Here is a 22125-nt window from a genome sequence, read left to right on the forward strand (position 1 = left end):
ATTGCATCTACATATACGCCCTTCGAGCGTTATTTTTTTCCTACAGCGCGAAGCAGAAGCGAAAGCCACAGTGTATGCCCGAAATTTCTGGTTCATTTGGCGGACACCCTGTGTAGCCGCAGTAGATCCCAAGTAGCCGTGCTTGCGTATGAGCCGTTATTACCGTTCGGCCTTTATAGCATAGACCAGTTACAGTATCGACTTCTGGCACGGGGACGTTTCGTGTTTCGCCCAACTGACACAAGCGGCATTTTTATTTCTTTTCGAGGCATACACGTTTTCGTCAATCTGTGGGCATACAAACGTTAACCGACTGTTATGTGGTAAGATCACACAGCACTGTTGCATACATGAAGCCGCAGTTCTGCCTTTGAATTACCAGAAACGTCAATCGTATCCTTTTGAGTGAGATATGGCTCACTCAATAAAGTGGACAAAGCAGGCTTTAGGATGTGAATTTCATAATACGTGCGGCAACGATTGACCTCCCAGAGAGCTCGCATTAACAGGCGTGGTAGGCCTAGTCGCATTCTTTTCAAGTCGCCCTATTGTGGCCACTGTGTCACTTCTCGTTGTTATTTGTAGTTTCCAACATTTTCTCGGTTTAAAACGGAACAAGGATTAAACCCTCAGAGTGTTATCTTTATCAAGTGTGGCTTAGTCCGCAAAATGTTGGGCATCGTATACACGGTCATTTGTATCACCCGTTTTACTTACCTACTGATTTATGTATTGGAAAAGTTAAATAGTGAAATGAATTAATGGTAACGAGTGGTGAAGTGAAATATTTAAGCTAATTCCTGTAAAAAAAAATGCAGTTTGCTAGTGTTGCCACAAGTATATCTGTTATCCATCTCAGCGTTTCGTAATCGAATGTAGCAGAAAACGGAACATTTTGCAGCAAAGCACTGATCAGAAAAAAAAAATGTCCACCTGTGAAATGTCCACCTGTGACGGCAGAAACATTTAAAAGTGCGAGGTAGTAGACCCATTTTCCAATAGTTAAACGAATAGGACATGCCAGAACTCCTCTCAGCTTAATCGGACAGCTTTACATTATGAGTGCACGTCATTTAGCGGTGGAGAGGCAAAAGCATTGAGAACATGGTTTACCTTGATACACTTAGAAGCTCAAAGAATGAAGGACCAGTTACTAGCGAAAACGTTTATAAAGCAAACGTTACGTCCCCGAAGAGATCGTAGTTATCTTACGTTAGTTCTTCAAGTAGCCGGATTGAACACATACCAACATTTCGATTTCGCCGTTATTTGCTGAGCTGTTTGTTTGTTAAAAAGAGAGAGAGACCAAACGTGGAAAGCCTTGTGAAAAGCAAGAAAAATGCACTACGACCACAAGGCTATCATAACAACTATCCTGGAATCGATAGCTTAGCAAGGCTTAGGAACGCTACAGCTTGCGCCATTCTACAAAGTTAGAACTTTTATTGGAAGAATGCGCTGCGTAGCACGCACTATGCCGGAGAGTTAAAAGTGTTTTCGGTTGCTGATAACAGACAATTTATTTTATATTTGTCAGAACATAGCAGAAAAGAATAAATTTATTTGTTTATTTATTTTCACATACTACATCACCTCGTGGGCTGGAGTATGTAATAGATGTGATAGATTAATATTTTTTTTTAACAAGCAGAATTAAAAATTTATTACTCTATTACAACTGGTGTGGGGACTATGTGAGTGAAAGCGGATATACACGTAGTTGCAAAGAAGCCATCTTCAATAACTGTTCTTGCGGAACGCGCTTTATATCGAACGCGTTTAATCGATTGCGCGTTCGATATAAAGCGTACTCGATTGAACGCGTTTGTGCATTGCGTGACATTATTTTGGCGGTAAAGCTCAAATGTGATAAAGCAATCTGTCTCGGGCCACTGGGAAGCTTTTCGGCACTGCGCGAAGTGGTCTAAAGAAATATGGCCTCAACAGTGTCCTCGAACGGCTGTGTCCCCGTGCGCATTGTTTTGAGTCTGCGGTCGCTACCGGCAGCGCGCGCTCCCGCGCGAGCTCGACACGTTGGCAGGAAGAAAACAGGCTGAGAACATTGCCCCGCTTCCCTCGCCCGTCGTCAACTTCTCTTTCCGCAAGGCCCCTCAGAGCTCGGGCATCGGATGTTTACCCTTCGAAGCCTGCCTGCACCCGAAGCCGTGGTGGCCCGTTGCGTCGAGCCCGTGGACTCGCGCCAAGCGAGCCGCGGGCCAAGTGCCTGAAGGGAAGCCGCAGCAGGAGACGCAAAAGAGACCCCGTGCTACAGAAAGCGACGAAGAAGCATTATACATGGCATGCTTCTCTCGCAGAATAGCTAGGGACGAGTTGCGGAACGCGAGCGGCCCTCGGTGGCTTTCCGTTGACGCGAACTTCGTCACGTTTGTCTCGGCGTCCAACCGGCGACGCGCGCATGGTGAAAGCGGCGCTGACGCAGTCCGCCGCAGAACGTTTCGTGCGGCTCTGCGGAACCCATCGTGCAGTGTGCTTGAATCGCGCGCGTTCGACGCCACGCAGAGAGGCCCGCTTGCTGCCCGTTCGGACGAGGAGTAACGACCGGCATGGAGAGCATCCTGGACCCCGTGGGGCCGTGGCACGTGCCTGTGCTGCTGTTCGGCGTGCTGCGGGGCATGCCGGCGTCGCTGTTCGTCATGAGCCTCACCTTCATGGCTCCACAGAGTCAGGCGAGTGTGCTGACACGAGGTGGCACCTATTTCTTATTCTTTCTTTCTCTTCGTTTGTTTCTTCCTTCCTTTCATTCTGTCCGTAGTGCTGCCAACCTCAGAAAGGCCCAATTTTTCTTTGCTTGGAGCTTTCAGCAGCCTGACGCGTAAGATGACGTGGGAAACGTGGCACGTCTTTCATGCCACGACGAGGCAATTCCGTGGCTGTGCCGTCCGATCAGCTGCTCAGGTTGAGGCCGCGGGTTCGGTTGCCGGCTGCGGCGGCCTCGTTCAGATGGTGTGGAACCCAAAAGCGCTTGTTCAGCAAACTACGGGTTAGCGTCGAGGAATCCCCGGTGGTCAAACCTAACTTCAAACCCCTTACTCACTCACAGTCAAATTCTGGCTTTAAGAAATAAAACCACTAAACTTAAATAGCATATACTTTTAACCCGAGTGCCAAACTATGAAGTGTATTTTCTCCCCTACGCCAAACGGCATGATAGTGCTGCAGAGTGAAGTTACGCTGCAGTTTGCTGTAAATAGCTTTCCAACGGCTCTTGTTTCCTTTGGGTAGGAGTTATGTACACATAATGGCAAGTTTGACGTCACTCATACCCATCCAAAGCTCGCAAACAGAGACTGTTATATTCATTTACTGTACCTCAAGAAGCCTGCTGTCTAAGAGCGTTATCGTGCGCTTTACTACGAACGCAGCATCGATTGAGGATGGCCACTGGAGCCGCCGCACTGGCCAGTGAGGCCAGTTAAGCTGTACGTTAGCTATTCAGGGTCATCGAGCGTTCGAAGGCTATTTTATTTTCGATTTTTGTTCCGTACAGCCATGATTCGGGACACCTGCGTTCGCTTCGCGGAATGCTAGTGCAGAGCTCCAGAGCTTGACTTATTTACAGCTTCATACCACCTGCTTCCAGCACCACGTATTTCCGTGCTCGGTTGTAATAAGCAGCTGCAACGAGCCACTACTGTGCATACTGGGGCACCGGCCCTTATATGCACCTGAACAGACTATATAGCAGCGAAAAGCTAGGTCACGCTGTCTCACTTGAAAAGATGCTTCGTGAAAACATTGCCCTGGCAACCAAACAATATTGCAGCTGGAAGGATAGAAAGCTGCAACTTTATCCCACGTACACAGTTCATTGCATACGTGAAGTCTAATGAAAACGCGCACCTCATTCACAGCTACAAATAATCCGCGTAAAGCAAATAAGAGGCGCTATAACCTAAAACTATTCCAATTTTTACCCATTTATTTCCATGCGACTGGCCCTCCACGTTTGGTAAAATATATTACAGGTCACTCGCATTTCGCCTGCCTGTCACGTCAGATCACGAAAATTGCAAAAACCGCCTGTATAATATGACCTGAGCTCACGAATTATGTATCACCAGGCCGAAGGGAGGGAAAATATTTTTTTTTACGATTGCACGATCTTTTTGCCATTAGCCCTCCGATATCGGTAAAACATTTTTGGGCTACCTCCGCTTCGCCTGTCTGTTTGGCGACGTCACAAAACTGCGAAAACTCACCACGTCAAGGTAACGCATATATGCATTAAAAATACATTGATATACCGAACGAAAGCGTTTTTTTTATATAGCCGTGGATTGCGCCGTTCAAAAATGAATTAAGGTTGCCTGCCCCCGATCACTCTGGCAATGGCTACTTGCAGCTGTCAGGGAGAATAGATTTCTGTGCGTATAATAAAAAAATTAATGGCAGTATAACGTCCTCGAGTGCTTCCGGCACCCATACGACATCGCTCTGCCAACTCTTCCTCGCGAATGATTTATTTTAGCGGCATTTTTAACTCTCCGTAGCACGCCGATGCAGTTTTACACCACCCACAAGCTAAGCAAAAGGAAGTGGACCAGTCGCAGACGCCGGAGCCATCCTTTTCCTCCTGTTATCTACTTTCACTGTGCTAGCTCAGACCCACTGAAACCTTCTCGACATCTTCGCGCTGCTGGCCTTTTGTCAGCCAGGATAAGAATGGTATTCAAAGGTAGGCAATGCTATTTTCTTTCAAAGCAAACAAAAGTTAACTCTTATGAACGACGAGAGAATTTGATGGGGCTGTTGAAGCAACATGGTGGGTCATTGCCCGACGCTTGAGTCAGCAGTTACGCAAATTTGACGTCAGTAGTTTGTTATAAAATCATGATTAAGAAGTTTTACATTATACCTCCCAAGATTAGCTTACAAACTGCCTGAGCAAAGCTGCGCATGTATCTTGGGGCCCTATTACGTGAAACTATTCCAATATGTTTCTATTCCAATTTCCTGACGTCAAATTTGCGTAACCACCGACGCAAGCACCGGGCGGTCACCCATAGGGTTGTCTGACCAGACCAATCAAACGCTCTCCTCGTTCAGAGGAGGTCATTTTTGTTTGCTTGAAAAACGAATAACATTGCCTACACTTAACGGCTTGTCGTATCTAATTGGCTGACAAGAGGCGAGGAGAACGCTCAAGTGGAGAGGGATTCACTGAGGCAGAGCCAGTGCACTGACAATCGATAACCGGATGAAGAGGGTGGTGCCGGCGTCTGCGATTGGTCGGCTTTCCATTACTTAGCTTGTGGTGGTTGGTTGAAAATCGCGGCAGCATGCAACGGAAGGTTAAGAATGACGCTAAAACAGACCCTCAGCAAAGAAGAGGGGGCAGAATGAGGTAGTAAACGTGCTGAAAGTGTTTTAAAACGTCACACGGCCACACAAGAAGTTTATTACACGCAAATACACCCATGCTCTCCGGCAGGTGCGAGTAGCCAGCGTCTCAGCGATCGGCGGCAGCCATCTTTTATTAGACAGTTTTAGCAGAGCGCTTGGTTGCGCTCCGCTCCGCACACCTTTCACGCGCACTGGTGGCTGCATAGAATGCATTGATTTCCCTTATCTAACAAGCGCGTCTACCAGAGACGCCACTGACGTGCTCTCAGCTTGGCGGTAAAACGATTACGAAAGCAACTACACGCTCCCTGACGCACCGCTAAATCAGGTTTCTAGCGGAACGTGGTAAGCGTCCCACATTCCGCTGCCGCTATGTCTGCTGTGCGCATGCGCGTCAGTGCTCGCGGTAGCGTTTTGCTGAGCGGCTGCGTGCAAATTGTTGTGATAGGCCGGTCTGAGCGGAGCGGACCGTAAGCGCTCTGCTAAAACTCTCTATTCCTTTCGTAAAGGGGGAGCCTACGGCTATTCCGAAAAAAAATTCAGTTTTGTTCGGCATATTAATGCATCTTTATCGCGTACACGTCAGTTTGACGCGGTGAGCTTGTGCGGTTTTGTGACGTAGCGTGACAGGCAGGTGAAGTGGGTGCAGCCCGAAAACATTTTACCAATAGCCGAGGGCTAATGGCGAAAAGGGGTCAAATAAAAAATAACCGGTTTTTTTTACTGTCACATCATGCATAATCAGTGTGTACACATCATATCAGATGGAGAGGTATCACGGTTTTCGTGACGTGGCGTGACAGACAGGTGAAGTGGGGGGTGGTCGAAAAACGTTTTTGACCAATCGTGGATGGCTGATAGCAGAACTGGAATAGAAAAGTTTGGAATAGTTTTACGTTATAGCACCCTTGGGCCGTCGTGATGAATGTGCCCTCCGAATATCGCTAGGCGAAAACAGCTGTAACCTAAATTGAAGTTTGAAACCCGGTACTTACGCATAAAGAACTGCAGAAAGTGCCAGGATTTAGGGGCTGAATTCACAAAGCATTTCGATCGTAAGTGTTCATTGCCACTGGTCAGCCGCCTTCGCTAATGATACGTCTAGCATAGGGGCTGGGTTTTGTTTTCTTTTACGAACAATTCTAGCGTAACAGGTTTTTCGTTTTCTGTAAATGTGAGGACCTTTTTGTTCTGTGTCATCAAACACTAAATAACAGTAAAATAAATACCAGAATAAACATAGCTGCCTCATAGGCATATCTGGAGCACATAAGCATGTTAATAGAACAGCGGTATTAACTGGTTTCGTTGTAGAGGAACAAAACGAAAGGTGTTACAACACATGAGGTGTTACGTAAACGCGCTGAGGGTAGCCAAATAAACGCCTACGCGCCTGAAAACCAAAGTGCCTCATCATCGCCACTGTGACTCGAAATTTATAGCACTGCGGCAATGTGCGCTTGGTAGCAGGACGCGCTAACAACTGGGCCGGCGCGCAGCATTCTCGTCTAGTAGTGTGCGTTCAGATGAAGTCGTAAATCCCGAGTCAACAAATTGATGGCCCAAGTCTCCCGGTACAGGAGTGTCTGGCAGCGTGCGGCTTAGTGAGTGGGCGCGGAAACATGCATAGGTTGGCGCGTCTCGTTCCTTCGCGGTGCTCTGACGTCGAGCCCAGCGGTCGGACCTTACACTGTGCCTGGACGTCAGGGTCAGTACTGCAAGTCGAGTTGGTGCCGCACTGACCGAATAACACAGTGGATGAACGGGACGGCTTAGAGACGAATGCACGGATATCGCAAAGTAGGAGTGGTACCTGGTACAGCGTGAAATGGATGGCGGCCTTTTGTTTCGGAAAACATCGGTGTCATGCAGAGAGAGAGAAAGCAAGGGTAGGGAAGGCAGGGAGGTCAACCAGAACAGCATCCGGTTTGCTACCCTACACTGGGGGTGGGGGAAAGGGGAATAAAAAGAGGAAGAAAGGGAGAGAGTCAGCACTGAGTACATGTGGGAGGGACACCTTACACAATGACACTATAAGCGGTCTCTTAAGCCCGTGCACTTCAAGTACCGCACTAGTGCACGAATCGCTTTTCGAGCCAGTGACGGTTGCGGCCACGGTCCGAGTATCTTTGACTCGGTGAATGGTCTCGAGTCTAGTCTGTGTAAAGTTGCCCGCAGAGAGAGGCGTTGGACATCGTAGCGAGGGCAGGTACACAATACGTGCTCGATGGACTCCTCGCACCCACAGGAGTGGCACATCGGGCTCTCGGCCATTCCCATACGGTAGGAGTATGCGTTAGTGAACGCCACTCCCAACCACAAGCGACACAACAAGGTTGCTTCGCCGCGGGAAAGGCTAGGTGGCAGTTGCAGCCGTAGCGTGGGGTCCAGTTGACGTAATCTGCAATTGAAGCCACTTGATGTCCAGAGATCTTGGGACTTCTTGCGCGCAAGTAGGCGAAGTTCTCTGGCAGCGTCCGACCTCGCCAAAGGTGTTGGACGCGTCTTTGTATCTTCGTGGGCACACCGGGCAGCCTTGTCAGCTAGGTTGTTGCCGACGATGCCACAGTGAGCAGGAATCCACTGAAATACAATGTGGTGTCCTCTTTCCAGAGCATGGTGGTGCAGTTCCCTGATTTCAGATGTCATTTGCTCGTAAGTTCTGTGACGTAACGCAGACTTGATGCTATGAAGGGCTGCCTTAGAGTCACAAAATACGACCCATTTCTCTGTTGGCTCTTCGGCGATGTACATCATAGCGGCATGGAGAGCTGCAAGTTCTGCCGATGTAGATGTAGTCGTGTGCGACAGTTTGAATTTAACTGTAACGTTCTTGGCTGGAACGACGGTGCCATGCAAATCCACATGAAACAATAGGTGTTTGGCTTATGACGAAAGGCTCCATAGTCCGTTTAATCCAAAAGGATTTCTGCGAACGGGTCGTCGCTCTTGATGACGCGAGTGGCCTTTTGGCTAAAGCAATCGCTGCGAATGAATGATTCCAATCGATCGTTTAGAATCAGTTGACCACATGAACCTTGCTTGCTCATCTCTCGCAATCAGCAGTATTTACCCTAATTTCACTGAACGCTTTCTACAGTTTGCTAGGCTACTCATGTTCAAATGTCTCGAGTGAGTAAAAATTTTATTTTGCCTGCAGTTAACTACCAGTTTTTCTGCGCTGCGCAGCTGGCGTGCACCGCAATTCCTGGTGTTCCCCTTTCGTGTTTTGGGCATGGGCTAAATTTTCTGTTTGTAACGTCCGACCCACCGGTCTTGTTTTGAGTTGGTTGAACCATTTTACGACGAACCTCGTACTGAAAACAAGGTGAGTCGCGTTGCATCAGCTTTCTGTGCCGCCCTTAAACAGGACAAAAAAAAAGTCGCCTTCTGCGCTTTATTTAGTCTTTCTAGCAAAGGGTGAACAAATTATGCTAGTCCACTTCTTCTTTTCTACGAACGCCATGAAATAGAGGCACGCGAGACTAGGCCCAGCTTTGCAATATTCGTACCTCGCGATCTCTGAAAAAATATATACGACATGCTCACGACTCACTCGTGTCTAGTTTTGTTCCGTATCCGTATATTACTTGATGAATACGCCCCATGCGTGCTTAATTTTTTTCCTTATTAAGAAACAGACGCTGCCTCTGAGCCCTCCTGCTGCCAAGCCGCACGTCACAATGGCGAACAGCTACATGGCGCAGTGCCAGTAAAACCTCCTTTTACTTTGACAAGGGACATATACCTCGTTAAAGCGAGCCAGAACTATCTTTTGTTGCTCCACATCCACAAGTTCGCAAGAAAAAGCAAACTAGAACTAAAGTAAAGTAAAACACGTCGGAGGGATTAAGTAGATCGAACTTTCGAGAGGCCGCAGGGCGCCCGCCCATTTTAAACTTAATCTGACCACAGAATGAGCAAAGGGAGAAATATACAAAGGTGCAGCGCAGTACTATGACCGGAACGAACCAAAGCATCGTTGTCAAATGTGTTTTGCCAACTGCCCCAAATAAATACTTTTCTGGAGAAGGAAGTGTTATTGAAACAAAATGAAATCAAGTTATCTATGTTATATATTGAATATCGTCCAAATGACCTTCAACGACTACGTTTGTGGTCAAGGGTGTGCAAAGAATACAACACACCCGTATACGGCAAACCCAGCTTTCTTAGCTGCCCTCGCAGAAATAGAGAAGCAGCAAGGTAAAACACGGGCAGCGGGGCTGACGTTACGCGCAAAAAAGTTTACCTTTAGCCCTGAACACAACAATGGAACGCGCGGGGGGATGCCGTGAACACCAGTTGCACGGGGCAAAACAAAGGTGCACTCCGGCTAAATAAAGTCTGGACTCGCACTCTCTCAGGCCGAAATAATTAGGAAGGAGTAAGCACAGTTGTTAGGGGCTTTTAGCAATATTTTTCGCGGCTTCAACGTACAAACCTGTAGTAAGAAAGGAAATAGCGGCCATATTCACAAAGCTGCTCGTTCGTAAGTGCTGTTTACCAGTGGTCGGCCGCCTTGATGTAATACTACGTCCTGCATCAGGATTAGCTGGAATTTTCTCTTACGAAAAGTTGCATCCTAATAGCTTTTTGTGAATACACGCCCACGTCCGTAGGCACATTATTTATTTATTTATTTATTTATTTATTTATTTATTTATTTATTTATTTATTGGAATCCATTAAGAAAGTTTGAGCCAAAGCTGATGGGTTCCAAATTTTAGTCCAGCGAAATCCTTCGGAAATGCTCCCGAACTCACACAAACAAAATCTATTATGTAACGATGCTTCTATTAGCTTCTCGGCAGGTTTCTTTATATTAAAGGACTTTCTTCGCGTTCAACCTTTTGTCGACTACTTCTCATTGCAGATTCTTCACCTCGTTTTTTATTTAGACGCAGAAATACATGGTGCACTCGCTGTGCACGCGACTACCATCGGGAATTGCAATTCTTTCTTTCGAATTGAAAATCTGGAACACTTACTTCTGGGAAAAGATGTCTGCCGATTTTCATAACGGGTATTTCCGAAATGCGTCAATTTTTTCCAGGTTGGTAGCACTGCCCTGTACTATTTTCTCTTTCGTTTTCTACCGAGACCACCATTTAGTTCATCAACAGCACTTTTGTCACTCTCCAAAACTTCTTCAACGAGTGGGGAAAGGGCGAGGAATTAAGGGGAGACTGTCTGGCACGAAGTCACGCAGCGACCGAAAGAGCCGCAGCAAGGGCCGTAAAGATCTATTCGCTGCAAAATGGCCACTATCGTGTTTGGAATGTTTTGTGGTTACTGCAAAAGTCAAGTATACCTAAGCTTGGCTAGATTATAAATTATAAGCAACTTAATTAATAGTAAAGAAATCACAGAAATAAGACAAAGAGACAGGAAATGCAGGAAACTTACGGAGGACTAAGCCAAATTGGCTGCAGTGTCAAATTTCAAGTCTTATGGCTAGAATAGTGCGTAGGGGCGACGTTGCATTGTACTACGCCTTACGAGGTTTTTCAGCGTGTAATGGAATGGTCGTTCACGGCTCTTTTATTGCACATTGCCTAAGTCGGAGAGCGGTCACCTGATACATCTACACCCTTTTGACGGTGTAGTTTTCGCTAGACTAAAGAGATGGAGTATTCCCCAGCGCGCCTTCCGTTGCCTCAGGCGAAAGCGCAAGAATGCGAAACCATTACCGCTTCTGCTCTGCTACTTTTCCAACAGCTGTCGAAAATGCGACTGGGCGATCGCTAACGCACTGCGCTTCATTCATTGTGTAAAATGTGGAACAGTAGCCGGAAGACGTGTAAAGTAGTTGGCTGCGAAAACAGTGAGTAGTATATTAAGGAATGAAATGAATCTGTGTGGCCACGTTCACGCACCGCTGCTACGCAAGGACTGCCTGTGTTGACGGCCCATTCGCGATGCATGGCTTTACTCTGGGATTAAAAAATTAACGCACTGGGGTTGTATCGATAACCTACAAAGAAAGAACGTCAACCTCGGAACATCGGCAAGAGTACCGCTCTTAACATGGAAACAAAGGGAGTGGCGCCAGTTCCACTCATAGTAATTTTAGACGGGAGACGCGCATCGGCACCCAACTTACACTCAAACTTACGCCCACTCTACCTCCTGTGTATTAGGAAAAATTCAATGGGCCGAAGCATGACTGACATATAGTACACCGACAGCACACGAATTTTTAAGCTGATCTGATCTGATTTTAAGCTGAGCGAATTTAAGCTGGTTCACTGAGTAAACGAATGACTATCGTGATAATACGTCTTCGCTACGAGCTATTGCAAAGTACAGAACATCTACGTTCCAAGGCTTATGCGCAAAACAGTAAATCTACCGCGACTGAGGCCACCAGCAAGTGGTTAGACAGAAAATAAACAATCCGAGAGTTACCGCAGCGAGGAACGTTACTCAGTAAGACATATGATGAGCCGCTGATTCAAAGCTATTGGCAATTTAAAAAAAAACGGATATTGGAAAACGCAGAACCTGATTAAATTCAGAAATGAAAAGTTTGATCACCTTTGAATACATTTCTAGCCTCGCTTCTAGCACGAGCACCGCATACGGTGCATGCTCCGTTTGGACAAGATGTCCCCGTTTCCCTTTCCCCAGTGTAGGGTAGCCAAGCGGGCTCAGTCCTGGTTAACCTCCCTACCTTTCATTTATCATTCGCTCTCTCTCTCTGGACAAGGCGCAAGGAGCTGCAAAAACGCTTACATGTCCCTTGAAGCTGTTTCCGAAGCTTCGCGTCGCTCACCCAGTGGTGGTTTACAGCATCCGCCGAAATACAAGTTTGGTGAGCCTCGCCGGGCGTAATGTACACCCATTGTCAACACAAAGTCAACGGGGGCAGTCGCGGTGAGCAATGCACGCGTCAACACGTGATCAAGCGCGGCGGCGCCCACAGAATCGCCATGAATCGCCGCGAATTGTGCCCCTGAATTTCGCTTAGGTTTCACTGGCACAATCACAACCTCTGAGTACTCACGATTCTCGGTAAAGCAAAAAAACTATGGGATTGCTTCGTGTTGACGTCATACAAGAGGCATATTTCTAAATGAAAAAAAAGCAGGGAAAAAGATGAAATCTCCTAAAGTATATGCGCACTGCCTTCTCCATTACGGATTGCACAATGCGAATTGCGGCACGTTAAAGTGATAGTAACATTTTCCATCCTTTTTCTTATAAGCTACCCTAAAAACATGCTATCTTGGTGAACCAAACAGTCGATCAAACGTAAAACAAGCGCTAGAGCCACGACTTGTTTAAGAACGCAGGGTGAGCGCTCAACAAGAGCTGACCTCACTTGCGCAGTGCTCGTCCTGTTAATTTGTATTCTAACCTGAGGTTAAACAAGTAAATAATTCATGTTGCCGATCGACTCACTAACTGGCTCAGCTTCCAAACTTTGCTGCGTTCAGTGTGCGACACAAGGCCAGAAATTCAATACGTGTCCTTCTTGAAAAAAAAAGGGGGGGAGACGGGGGGTTAGGGGGATCAATGTGCAAAAACACAACACGAAGAAAGCGTGAAAGCGTATGACACACAACGGCATCGCTTGTGCTTCCTTTCCTTCTTTTATTGTGTTCTTATACGTGGACCACATTTCCATAATGATCCGGTACTCTTCCCACATCTCGCTCGATTGTTTACTTTGTAGAACTATGCGTTTATTCCTGTATTTCGTTTCTTTTCTGATTCGTGAGAAAACAACATTGGCTGCTGTTAGAGAAAATCAACTAACGAATCAAGAGCAGAAATTCTACAAAAATCGAAATTGACTGCAATGAAAGTGAACATAATACCTGGACAAAATAAAAAATACAAGTAATGACATCAAGCACTTAGCTACTTATTTGTACGCACAGTACGTATTCTGTACAGTTGTGGGCAATGCCACATTTACTAGTGAGCACAGTGTATCATTCATTTGCGATTGAACTTGACTGTCCTTAGTACGCTGGCCTAACCATTTAGATTCTAAGAAGTGCACTTTGGTAAGCTTGATGCCATTCAATTCATTAATTCATGCAATTCAATTCAGTGCATGCCAGAATTGTCCTCAACAAGGGTGGCATCCAATGAATTTGAATTGAATGCTGGGTTTTACATGCCACAATTTGAGTATGAGGCACGCCGTAGGGAGGTGTACCGGATTATTTTTAAACACCAGGGGATCTTTAACGTGCCCCCAATGCTCAGGACACGGGAGTTTTCGCACTTCACCCCATCAAAACTGGGCCGCCAGGGCCGGAATTTGATCCCGCCACCTCGTGCTTTGCTATGGCTTTCAACGGTGCGACGGATCATGATATCAAACGGCAAAAGTTAGAGAAAAAGCTGGGAGGGAAGTTTTGCGGGTCATTGCTCGTGTTTTCAACTGTTTACCAAAGATTTCGCGCACCTTGCCTATCCACGACGCCATTGACGACGCCCTTGAAGACCAACAACTTTAACGAATAAACTAAACACTCCGTAACCATCATGTTGACAATTATGTAGCTACATGTCATAAGGGCTGGGATACTGTGTTGCCTCTTTATTTATGTAAATTGTACGTCTGATAAAGGCGAAGCGTGTAGGGCTGAATATGTGAGGAGTTTTTTTTTCGAAATGGGTCAAATCCACGTAAACGGAAGTTGAGAAAAAAGCAAAAATTTGTTACCGGACCTAAATGCAACGCTATCAAAGCTATTATATGATATGCTTTACATGTCAGCTAGGGCAAGTTTACGACCACAAGTAATGAAAAATTATGCGGCAAATATGCCCAATATTAGGTTGAGAACTTTGGATTTGGCTCGTATTGAATTGAAACGCTGGATGTTAGGCGGTATTGCTATGAAAACTTTATTAAAATTGGCTTTCGAGAATGGCATCATGTAATCTTGACAGAAAAGCTATAATAACATTGGCAGCAGGGCACTGCATTTTGCATTTGATGATGATGATGATGATGTCCTTGATGAGTGTGGCACTTACCCACTCGCGGGGATTGGTCAAGAGTCGGCCAGACTTTGCTTATGTGTTCAGAAAATGGAGGTAAAAATCTAAAATTTTTGTTACATGAATTTAGGCGAGGGAAAATTGAAATGGTTCAGTATATTGTCATGCTACGTAGAGGGAAAAAAATAATTGTCTATAATATATCAATGAGGCAATAGAGGAGGAATGAATAGAATAATACGGTCATCAATGAAATCGGTTTGATTCAATAATAAATTTTTCTTAGGCGAAGCACACATTCCTGTGTGAGTGCCCAAGCTCAGACGCTCCGAAAGACAGTAGTACCGGAGTGTTCAATGGCAGGCCAAGCTGTCACACTGTAATTTCTAAACTCATTTTCCTCATGGTGGAGAAACGCCGGCATTCCAGTAGGTAGTGCTCAATCGTATCTAATTGGCAACGGCGCATTCTTGCATTTACGGTGGTTATGCGGCTTCTTTTCACTTCGTCGTCGACGTCTAGGGATAGATTTTCGCCGATCTCTTCATTCCCAGTTGAAAAAGACAACAGGAATTCCTGTCGCAACTACAGAAATTTCTGTTGTACAACAGGATTTTTCTGTAGTAACTACAGATTCCTGACGGAGCGACAGACTTTTCTGATGTACAACAGACATTTCTTGTTGTGACTACAGAAGTACACTCTGTCGTATGTCTGTTGTTACAACAGAAAGCTGAGGCTCTACAACAGATTTTTGTAGAACTACAGAAACACCTGTCAGCACAACAGACACCCTGTTGTCTCAACAGAAATGTTCCTGAAGTAACTCAACAAAATTCTGTAGTGCTACAGAGAGCTGTTGAAATACTACAGAAACCTATCGTGGCAACAGGCCCCCAATTGTCACAACAGACGTACTCCTGAAGTAATGCGAGAAACTTCTGTTGTACTACAGAGAACAGTTGGTGTACGACAGAAACCTATTGTTGCAACAGGCCCCCAATTGTCATAACAGAAGTGTCCCTGAAGTAATGCGACAAACTTCTGTTGTACTACAGAGAACTGTTGTTGTACGACAGAAACCTATCGCCGCATCATGTACCCAATGATGACAACAGAAGTGCACTGAAATTATGCGACAAGCTTCTGTAGTGTGTACTACATATATGTAGCACGGAATTTCGTTTTGACACATTACCTACTGTGAAGACATAACTCAGTTTAAAAAATCCTAGTTGAAAAAGACAACAGGAATTCCTGCAGCAACTACAGAAATTCTGTTGTGCGACAGAAGTTCCTGACGTTTCTTAATTGAGAGACATTTCTGGCGTTACGACAGAGATTCTGATGTAGCAACAGAAGCATTCTGTCGCGAAGGCCAAGAGTTATGAAGTTGCAACAGAAACGTTCTGTCGCGACAACAAGAGTTCTGAAGTCAGAACAACAGCTTTATATCGTGACAGCGACCCCGACGTTACGACACCAATTCTGACGTCGTAACAGAAACATTCGGTCGCGACGGCCAAGAGTTCTGAAGTCGCAACAGAAGCGCTTTCCGTCGCGGCCCTTTAAAATTGTATGTCAGTTTCAGATCGGTGATGTACACTGTACTTTTCTCTTGCGCGGTATTCAATCGCGCTTCTCTGAAGCCGGCAATGCTGATAGCACCGACACCGGTATTAAAGTCGACGTGGCCAATACTTATAATTGTGCCGTGACGCCGCGGCACCAGCAACGCCCTGCCGGCCTCCTTAAAATCGGCTGCTGATCAAAATCGTACCATCTGCGGGAATGGCTGCGCATCCGTTTTGTTTTATTTGGTAAAATGTGGCACACAGGCCTGTGGACCTACATGTCCTGTTACACTGACACATTAGTTAATTTCCCAGGAATATTTCACAAGCTTATGCGAAGCGGAAAAGAAGTTTTGGGTTGTTCCACAATGTTGCGTGAAAAGCTGCCTCGCTCGGGTCACATTAATCGGGTACAGCGCTGCCGTGAGAAGCCAGTATATGCTGTCAGAAAGAACACTCATCCACGAATGTTTATGTAGCTATTTTGCATTGAACACACGAATTATATGCGCGCTCGAAAGTGTAAAGAAAGAGAGACAACTGTCGAAATTAGCAGAAACAACCCTAACAGTTACCGTTGCCTATTTCTGAATTTCTTATTTAATGTGGATATCGTACATCAAAATCGATGTTCTAGCACTCCACCATGTACCGGTCGATGGTAAGAACACTCTTGCTCTTCTAGAGATGCGGCACTTGACGCGGTGGAGTGATAGCGGATCTTGACCCTTAAAACGCAAATGTAAACATCAGCGCATCAGCACATCGTACTCTTCACATGGCCAAAATTTACTCTCGAAGCACATGTCAGCGGTGGTGCAGTGGTAGATACTGGGCTCGGAATCGTGGGGTCGCAAGTTCGAATCCTTGCCGCGGACGTTTTTTTTAATTTTTTTTACTTTTGTATTTTTCTTTTTTTGTACTAACAAATTTACATAGCCTTAAGGAGGTCTCTGTCAATTTTTAATCAAATATTGAACAAGAACTACAGAGCTTTCTACTACAGGACGTCACACTACAGACAACAGAACTACAGGCAACAGAACTACAGGCAACAGAACTACAGGCAACAGAACTACAGGCAACAGAACTACAGGCAACAGAACTACAGACAACAGAACTACAGAAACAGCGTCCCAAAATACGACAGACTGTCAAAATTTCCTGTTGTGTTTTTCAACTGGGTTGCCATCCGAATCCATGAACAACAATATCAGAAAAGCGAAGAACTCGCGAAAACACGAACGAAACACTCCGAGCTGTCAGGCGGGAACCAACTCCTTGGCGGGAACTGACAAGGAGGCTGCCATGGCTGCATGACGTCACGCCAAAAGTGCTCTCCTATTGGGTAAATGGATTTGGCTCATTTTGATCCGTGCAACAGCTGGATCTGGCTCAATTTCGATACGAAATACGATCTGCGAACACGTTCGCCTGGCGTTATTTGACCCATTTCGTTGCAACGGGTTTTCTATGAGAAAGTTGCCTAGTTTTTCTTGTCATTACCGTTTTATCTGACCTAGTTTCGGTTTGTGGATTTGGCTCATTTCGAAAAAAAACTCCTCATGTGCCTTTCCCCCTGCTACAAGTTCGCCCTGCTAGTTCTTTTTCGATAGCTCGGCATTTGTGTTGCACTTCAACCTGCTCACGTTAAAGCGTTGTCATCTCATAGTCGCTACGACAGGCTCACTACGACAGTGGGCGCACTTCCATCCCCTTTGATCGGATAGTAACTATACGCGTGACTGTGGGCAGCGCATCTCTAAAGAGAAAAACAAAAACAAAAGAAAGAAGACCATTCCGCAGGTTTCTCGCTATGTGCAGTCTCATTCGTTTGCAATACTAACTTCCTGGAACGATCCGAATTACTTCGTGCTAGAGTAACCTCCAATACTTCGGCTCAAGTTGTTCACATGGTCGCTTTCAAACACTATCCCCCACCAGCTAGCCCAACTCGATCGACTGCCTTCGTTTCCCCAGATAGGAAGTGGTGCATCGCAATAAGATGCGCAGGCGAGGACAGAGAGGAGGAGATTTGCTCAAGAAGAAATGGTCATCTCGAGTTTCGCGCTGACTATGCCCACATTTTCATATTTTTTTTCCGTTAGCGAGTTTTAGATTGAAAGACGCAAATGTCTGTGTTCGGTTTCCATAAGCAAAATGTAAGCAGAGTTTGGGCTCTTGCATACGCGCAAGCCGCTTGCGTCCTCTAACCTACAACTACACTTTGTCTGTATTATCGAAATCAACGTCAGACTCTCCAGTGTGCCTTGAATAGACTGGATGACAGGCCATTTACGGAAGCGAAGATCTTGGGAGCCTGGCCTCACAGTTCATTAGCCCAGAAAGCAGTTCGAGTGCTTTTTCACTACCTGAAGGCAACAGACTTGAGTGCCCGACTACAGACATCCTACACCTAAGTTCTCTTTCTTTCACTCCCCATTCCCCTGCCCACGTGTAGGGTAGCAAACTGGGCTCAGTCTGGTTAACCTCCCTGCCTTCCCTTCTTCCCTTCTCTCTCTCTCTTGTCTGGTCTGTAATCCCATTCCCACGATATAGTCATGAGGCGCCCCGTAGTGAGCGAATCTGGATTAACTTAGAGATTATGGGGTTTTACGTGCCATAACCACTTTCTGATTATGAGGCACGCCGTAGTGGAGGACTCCGGAAATTTCGACCACCTGGGGTTCTTTAACGTGCACCTAAATCTAAGTACACGGGTGTTTTCGCATTTCGCCCCCATCGAAATGCGGCCGCCGTGGCCGGGATTCGATCCCGCGACCTTGTGCTCAGCAGCCTAACACCATAGCCACTGAGCAACCACGGCGGGTTGGATTAATTTCGACCACCCAAATTACGAGCTCTTGAACAGCTTGTGCGCGCGTCGAGCATTTGTGCTGGGAAACGTCCTGTCCTATGTGATAAGTTCGGTACCGGCTTCCTTGTTTTGTTTATTGTAAGTATACTGAGGGTAGCAGTATTTCGTACTGCTGCCGTAACACCGATGAAGGAGGGCGACGACCACGCAAACCAGGAAACAGATTTTTTATTTTTTTTAGGTGGGGGGGGTAGGGGGGGAGGGCTCAGAGAATGAAGATGCACAAGCAGAGAAAACAGAGTACCAAAAAAAAAAAAACAAGTGGTATACGGCAACTCGCAAGATTGCGCTTGCGCTGTTTACTTCAGTGTCGAGGTGTGTGTGCTTGCGTGATTTTAATACCTGAGTATTGCGGATGTACAAGAAAACGCCTTGTGTCTGCTCACTGTGTACGGACGGGCTACAAAACACGCTGAGCGCCGACTGTGGGTATGACTTGCTGGAACCCGTGCGTAGAATTCCAGCAAAACAGACACAGGCCTCGGTTTACTCGCGCAACGTTTGCGTATCGGCCCGCCAGCCACGCAACTATCCCTGAGGTCTGCAGGCACCGTCGTTTATACAGCTCCACGACAGCGACGCGCATGCGCCAACAAGATGGCGAATGCGCGCCAGGCATCCAGGGGCGGCGCCCGACAGAATGAACCGAACACACAAGTCGCCGGCAAGTCAAGGCACTCCCCAAGGAGCAGTCATCTCCCCCTTACTGTTCAACATAGTCATGAAGGGCTTGTCAGAAAGGCTCAAATCCCTTCCTAATATAAGCCACCCGCTATACGCAGACGACATCACGATTTGGTGCCCCAGAGGATCACTTGCAGATGTAGAGCACTCGCTACAATCAGCCCTAGACGCAACGGAGTCCTACCTGGAAGACACAGGCCTCCAACTATCACCAAACAAATCTGAATTGTTACTTTACAGGCAAGCCAGGCAAGGTGTTCGGGGGCTCACCCCCCTAAACCAACTTCCCATATCCCTCTTTGCGAGAAACGGGCAGCCCATTCCTCAAGTCGAATATATCCGAATCCTAGGATTACTGATTGACGCGCGTGGATGTAACGCCAAGACGCTCACGCGCATCACGGCGAAAACCGAGAGCATGCTGAGACTAGTTGCTAGAGTATCCGGACGAAAGAAGGGACTAAGCGAAGGCAACCTCCTCAGGATCCATCACGCTTTCCTAATGAACCACATCACCTATGTAGCCTCGGCCCTTAACTGGACCAAAACCGAAAAGAATAAGCTGAACATTCTCATGCGCAAGAGCATAAAAAAGGTACTGGGGTTACCAGTAAGCACTTGCTCGGACAGGTTAAACAAACTCGGTATGCACAACGACATTGATGAAGTGATCGAAGCGCAGGTCACCGCTCAGGTAGTCAGGCTCTCGTCAACCAGGGCAGGGAGACGCATCCTAGATGAGGCCGGCATGGCTCCAATTAGAATACTCAATGAACGGAAAATCACCTTATCCAGGGAGGCACGGGCAACCTTTGTGGTCAGCCCATTCCCTCGGAATTCGCACCCGCAATACAATGTAGGGAGACGAAAAGCCCGAGCATGGGCGATTTTACAGAAGGCCAGTGAGAATCAGGATTCGACTGTCTTTGTCGACGCGGCTCAGTACGGCAACTCTAGCACGTTCGCTTTGGCAATCATTGACGGCAAAGGGGAACTACGCTCCTCGGCGTCGGTTAGGTTTGCTTCAAGTGGAGTCGCGGAACAGGTCGCCATAGCCCTGGCCATGACCGACCCCTCGCGCACCAACGTTTTCACCGACTCACGAGCGGCCATCAAAGCTTTCGAATCGGGTAACCTAGCCGACGAGGCTGCCTCCATTCTGGAAAAGAGAAACCCTGGCACTCACTTCATCTCTTGGTTTCCCGCCCATATGGGTGCGCACGTTCATCAGAACGTACCTAACCTCAACGAGCTTGCCCATGACCGTGCGCGAGATCTAACACACCACGGCGGCATGGAGGCCTTATGGGGACAGGATGAAATCCAGCAGAACGATCCGCTCCTTACTTTTCACGAGATAACATCTCACTATCGGCTTAGCAGAAGGGCCTATCCTCTTCCTCACCCGAAGTTAGACAGGTCTCAGACAGTTTTACTTAGAATGCTCCAGACGGGCTCATTCCCTTCGCTGGGCTTTCTCAGCCGTATCTACAGAGACGTCGATTCGAGCTGTCCGGACTGTAATGAGATCTATTGTTCCTTAGCGCACATGCTCTAGCAATGCCCCGCGTTACCTAACGGCCCTCTCTCCAGCGAAGCCGACTGGGAAGAGGCACTCCGGAGCCCATCGCTCCAGACACAACTAGAGGCAATCCAGAGGGCCCGAGAAAGGGGGGAACATCACGGCGTTCCTGCCCCGACTTGGACGCGGCCAGCGGCTTCCGCGGGTCCCCGATGGGGGCCTCCGCTGAAGCTCCTCAGGATCAAATAAAGTTCATTGTCTGTCTGTCTGTCTTTCTGTGGCAGAGAATGCAATTATAATAATTGAGCTGGATGGCCCAAACAGACGGACAATAAATACCTGGAGGAGAAACCAAAATGAATAATTTAAAACTGATTACATTACAGCACATACATATTGCAATATATAAGTTGTAGCCAGGGAGTTTGCAAGCTAGATCCAGTTGGAACGAATTCTCGGAATGGCACCAGTTTCGAAATATGAATTCGCGAACTTTGCGAATAAATTAACTGGTGGTGCAGTTAATTTTGCGCTTCAGTGCATAAAAGGGCGTTTTCTTAAACAAAGGTAAAAAGTGGAACCACAGTGCATCTTTACTTCAAGTTTGATGGCGCATATCCTTAATATTATGTCATCCATAGAATTCTTTTCAAATGTTTATTTATTTATTTATTTATTTATTTATTTATTTATTTCACAATAATAAAGGCCGGCGTGGCCCAATCAGGCATGGAATTAATGAAGGGGGAAAAGAACAACACAGAAATAATTTTTAACAATATTCGCACGACAATATAATACATCGGTTTCACGAGGACGGTATTTATCACTCACACACATAAAAAGAACAGCACATAAATAATTTACAACAGTACTTGCACCTGAAATAGTAGAACAGTTTGGCTGGGTCGATATTTAACACAACAAATGCATTTCAAGGGGTTCGTCAAAGTTTTCAGCCTCACAAACAAATTCAGGTAGGCTGTTACAATCCGAAACTGTGCGTGGAAAAAAAAACTCTGTTTAAATGCGTCTGTTGTGGCAAAAATTGGTTGTAGGTAGTGTTTGGTGTTACGCGTTGGTCTTCTTGTAATGGACTTTAAATATGAGGGTACAGATATATTTATTTTTCCAGA

At 46.5% G+C, this 22125-nt stretch overlaps 1 protein-coding gene across 2 annotated transcripts in view; it reads left to right on the forward strand.

Annotated features, from left to right (window-relative positions):
- The window catches only part of LOC139051656 (organic cation transporter protein-like), a 189688-nt gene that overhangs the window by 62664 nt on the left and 104899 nt on the right, over nt 1-22125 (forward strand). Inside the window, exon 2 of one of the 2 annotated variants that reach the window (XM_070528611.1) lies at nt 2521-2687. In XM_070528611.1, the coding sequence (XP_070384712.1) occupies nt 2565-2687 (123 nt within the window). In that variant the 5' untranslated portion in view covers nt 2521-2564. Of the gene's footprint in view, nt 1-2346; nt 2688-22125 lie in introns of those variants that run through there. The other variant, XM_070528610.1, reaches the window with a different exon arrangement.

The sequence above is a fragment of the Dermacentor albipictus genome, unplaced genomic scaffold (genome assembly GCF_038994185.2).
Source record: "Dermacentor albipictus isolate Rhodes 1998 colony unplaced genomic scaffold, USDA_Dalb.pri_finalv2 scaffold_13, whole genome shotgun sequence".
NCBI classification, from domain to species: Eukaryota; Metazoa; Arthropoda; class Arachnida; order Ixodida; family Ixodidae; genus Dermacentor; species Dermacentor albipictus.